We start from the raw sequence: 3,835 nt of genomic DNA on the forward strand, positions 1-3,835 counted from the left end.
ATGCCTTGTCCAGCTTTAATTAATCCACTTGTCAGGCTTTTAAATATTTCATAGACAAATTAGGCCTCAGCTTTTTTTTTTTTTTTTTTTCTACAAATGTTAGCTCCCAACCACCAATGAGCATTCAGCATTAATTAACAGAAAAAGAAAAACAAATCTTAATTTTATTACTTTTTCATTTTTATCATACACTTTTGTCCCTTCTTATTTACTTCTGGTTCTATTAGTTTAATAACACTCATATAATCCCACTACAATGTAAAAAAAAAAAAAATAGAAATACCCAGATCCTAAAATGGGCCCAGCAATGAAGGAGAGAAAAAAATCCAGATAACATCTTTGTCTTTGCACTATTTGAGCTCCTCCACTGAAAACCCCAATCCTGTAAATCTCTTTATTTTCTTTTTTACCACTAAAGATGCAATCCTATTCTCAAATTAAATCAATTTAACCAGAATCCTATAAATGGCCCCTCACAAACCAATTCCAGCGTTTCCAACCTAATCCTCATCCCGCCTCTTCTCTCCATAATCTGATTATCTGTAGTGTCTGCCAGCATGCATCTCTGTGGGATTAGCTGTTAGCGGCACAGGAGCTAACACAGTGTAGTACATTGACTAGTTTGCGGTTTGGACGTGGTCAGGAGTAGAAAGAAGAGCAATGCCTGTCTTCCACTCACCGTTACCAGAGAACCTGCACATGGGGCTGGCCTACATGGGCAGTTCAGTCTTCACCAACAACAGAACAGCAGACAGCGATTACCCCAGGGAGCAGGAGCGCACTTTAGGTGGGTTAAAAGACAAAACATGTGAAATAACATTATACAATATGATCTTGTTGTTTGTTTTTTAGTAAATGAGCTGATGTCCCATCTTCCTCTACAAATGCTCCTCTACTTCAACATGTTCTACTTTCCTTGTTGGTGGTTCTCTGCAGTCTTCATGCTGAATGTTAAGGTAGGTCAGTCATACACTGTGTGTGTGTGGCATTTTTGTTTTATTTATTCATTATAATCTTTTATTGAATATTGTACACATTGTGTTTAGTATTTGTTAATGATACTCTAGCCAATCAAACCATTTGATTATTATAATGTTTGTATTTGATATGTTTTTATTGCCCTCCTAAAGCATTACTAAGATTCGATTTTCTTTGAATAAATGAATAAAAACACAATAAATACAGTTCCATAATAACTTTTATCTAGATTAAAGTGCTCTTGTGCTTTGCTGTCTGAAGACTCAGGGGACAAAGGACTTTCTGTAGCCTTACCAACTTGTCAATGCCTGGGTTAGGGTGGGGTGGCTAGCTCTTAGACGCTAAGCAGTGATGAGATTGGTTAGTACTTGGATCGGAGACCATTGGAATGCCATGTTCCACAGTGGGGCGCTAGTGCTCACTGCCGTTGTGTCCTTGAGCAAGACATTTCACCCACCTTGCTTCTAGAGTCCAAGTATGCTGGTGTATGAAATAGAGTGTGTTTATGAGAATGAATGTGGGACAATGGATGCACATTTGGTCATGGCTACAACCCAGTGTGTTTACAGCATGTATATCATATCATATAACATACATATCATGTATGTTCATTACATGCACTGCCTCATGCCTCAGGTAGAGGGTGTGAGACATTAAACCTCTTCTACTGGAGCCAGCTTCAGCCCCACCATAGAGCCAGCCTTCTTCATTTACCTGTCCTTGTTGGCTCTTGGTTGGGGCCAAGTTTAGTCCAAATTTAGACTTGGTTTGGACCTGGGCTAGTCCAGAATTAGTTCCTTATTTACTGCCAGTTTAATCACAGTTTTGATGTGGTCTATGTGCAAGTGGGAACGCACCCAAAAGTGTGACACTAGAGACATCTAGTGGTAAATCCCATGCACTGTACTCACTTCCAAAGCAACTCCACCTTTATTAGAAGAAAACTATTTACATTTGAATTTCAATTTATTTCCTTTTAATTTTATTCAAATACAATGACAATCATTGTCATTTCCTCTTTGCAGTATGAGTTTCTGGCTGGCTACTACCAGGGGCTGCTGATAACTGGGATTGTTCTGCTCACCATTGTAGAAGTGATCCGACTGTATCTGGGCTACATGGGAAACCTGAAGGAAAAGGTATAGCGTACTGCAGTGTACTGCTTACATAAAGTGCATCTAAGATACATTTTATTGATTCAATTGTGCTTTTTAATGTTTTACCCTAATTAGTCCTATTGTGAGATATACCTTTAGACACACTGCTTAATGATCCTCTTCTACGCTGCGTATGGCGAGGGTGTTTGGTCCTGCAGATTCCCTCTTGTAACTGAACATCAGACAGGGGGAGGGACAATTAAGTTGATCTTATCTTACTTTAAAGTGTATAAGACACTGTATAAGATTGGACTACTCATTGTAATAAAACACAATTAAAATAATTACATTTCTAACCCTAACACATTTTACCCTAGTTTAGCAATTTTCTTAGGTTTATAATTTTACTTAAATCATGACAAGGCAAGTTTATTTTTAGAGCACATTTCATACACAAGGCAATTCAAAGTGCTTCACACAACAAGAAAAATGCATTCAAATCACAAAGAAATGTTTAAAAATCACAAAACAGTTTAGGAAATAAAAGAGAAGAGTGCAAAGAAAAATCCTTAAAGTTATGGAATTGTCTTGTGTGTTGTCAATGACAACACACAAGACAATTCCATAACTTTTACTTAGCAACTTGTAAGTTGCTAAGTAAAAGTTGTACACTGAGCCAAAACTGGTCGGATAAATGTCTTTCTTTGTCCTAAAACATTTGGATGGAGTTCTCAGTCTCCCTAGTGTATGTCATCAATATATTTTATAACTCTGCTTACTGCTACTTAATGCGTCATTTTCAACAGATTCTTCAACTTTTCTGAATGGTGTAAAACTAAAATGTATATTTACAACAGGTAGTATCCCACCAGATAAAGTCAAAACTAGAGGTATACAATTCACGTATGTAATTTATTTATGTGTTTTTAAAGATGACAGTTTACAGTTTACTTTTGAAGAAAAATCCAATGCATTTTATTCAAACTTTTATGTTTCTTTGTGTTATCTTTTGATGTCGCTTCCAGGTCCCAGAGCTGGCGGCCTTCTGGGTGCTGTCGTTTACCTTCCCAGTGCCAGTGCTGCTCTTCTTCCTCACCGATGAAGACACCTTGATCCTCCCTTTAGAGAGAGCCACTAACTCCATGTACCTGCTCTTTGTATTGGCTGAGCTCACAGCCTCCTTCCTGGCTCTGCGCACCATGACCCGCAAACTGCTCCTGCTCTTCCACCTCCGACAGCTGGGCAAAGTGGAGAGTCTGAGACCTGCATACGGCCTGGCACTGCCCTACCACCGGGGGGTGCTCACTGTTACCCCAATACGCCACATGTACCACACAGCTTAACAAAGATGACCAACCATTATAGAATCATGGTCCCTGTGGTTACCATGGCAACAGGCTTACTGCTTCAGATATGTAGCGGACTATTCATGGGTATCAGGTGAACGATTCCTTCCTAATTTGAAGGGTTTTGTGTGGACCTTCCCCATTAAAAATATATCTTGTATTAGATTGGTTAATTACTATGTTGACAGAAGACTTTTGCAATAGTTTGAAACCAATGAACAATACACATTTGTGACCTGTGGGTCAATCCTGGGACTCCTTCTGTTCAACCTCTACATTCTGCCGTTAGGTCAGTTAGTACGCAGTGAAAATGTGTCCTATCCCAATTATGCAGACGAGACTAAGATCTATGCTTCACTGTCGGTAGGTGAATATGGACCAGTGGATTCACTCTGTCACAGCAGCCAACAGATC

At 39.0% G+C, this 3,835-nt stretch overlaps 1 protein-coding gene across 2 annotated transcripts; it reads left to right on the top strand.

The window, feature by feature from the left end:
* Positions 1-355: 355 nt before the first annotated feature.
* LOC140346991 (transmembrane protein 17A) lies at positions 356-3,568 on the top strand. Of its 2 annotated transcripts, XM_072433293.1 has the most exons (4): positions 356-787; positions 853-956; positions 2,004-2,117; positions 3,101-3,567. In XM_072433293.1, the coding sequence occupies exons 1-4, from the start codon at positions 661-663 to the stop codon at positions 3,416-3,418; spliced, it is 663 nt and encodes a 220-aa protein (XP_072289394.1). In that variant the 5' UTR covers positions 356-660; the 3' UTR covers positions 3,419-3,567. The 2 variants fall into 2 exon arrangements, with proteins under 2 accessions (XP_072289394.1, XP_072289395.1); XM_072433294.1 differs by lacking the exon at positions 2,004-2,117 and having other exon boundaries at positions 3,101-3,568.
* Positions 3,569-3,835: the final 267 nt, after the last annotated feature.

Source organism: Eucyclogobius newberryi, unplaced genomic scaffold (assembly GCF_026437365.1).
Source record: "Eucyclogobius newberryi isolate DKJ021-1_F unplaced genomic scaffold, fEucNew1.0.hap1 SCAF_6, whole genome shotgun sequence".
Lineage (NCBI taxonomy): Eukaryota > Metazoa > Chordata > Actinopteri > Gobiiformes > Gobiidae > Eucyclogobius > Eucyclogobius newberryi.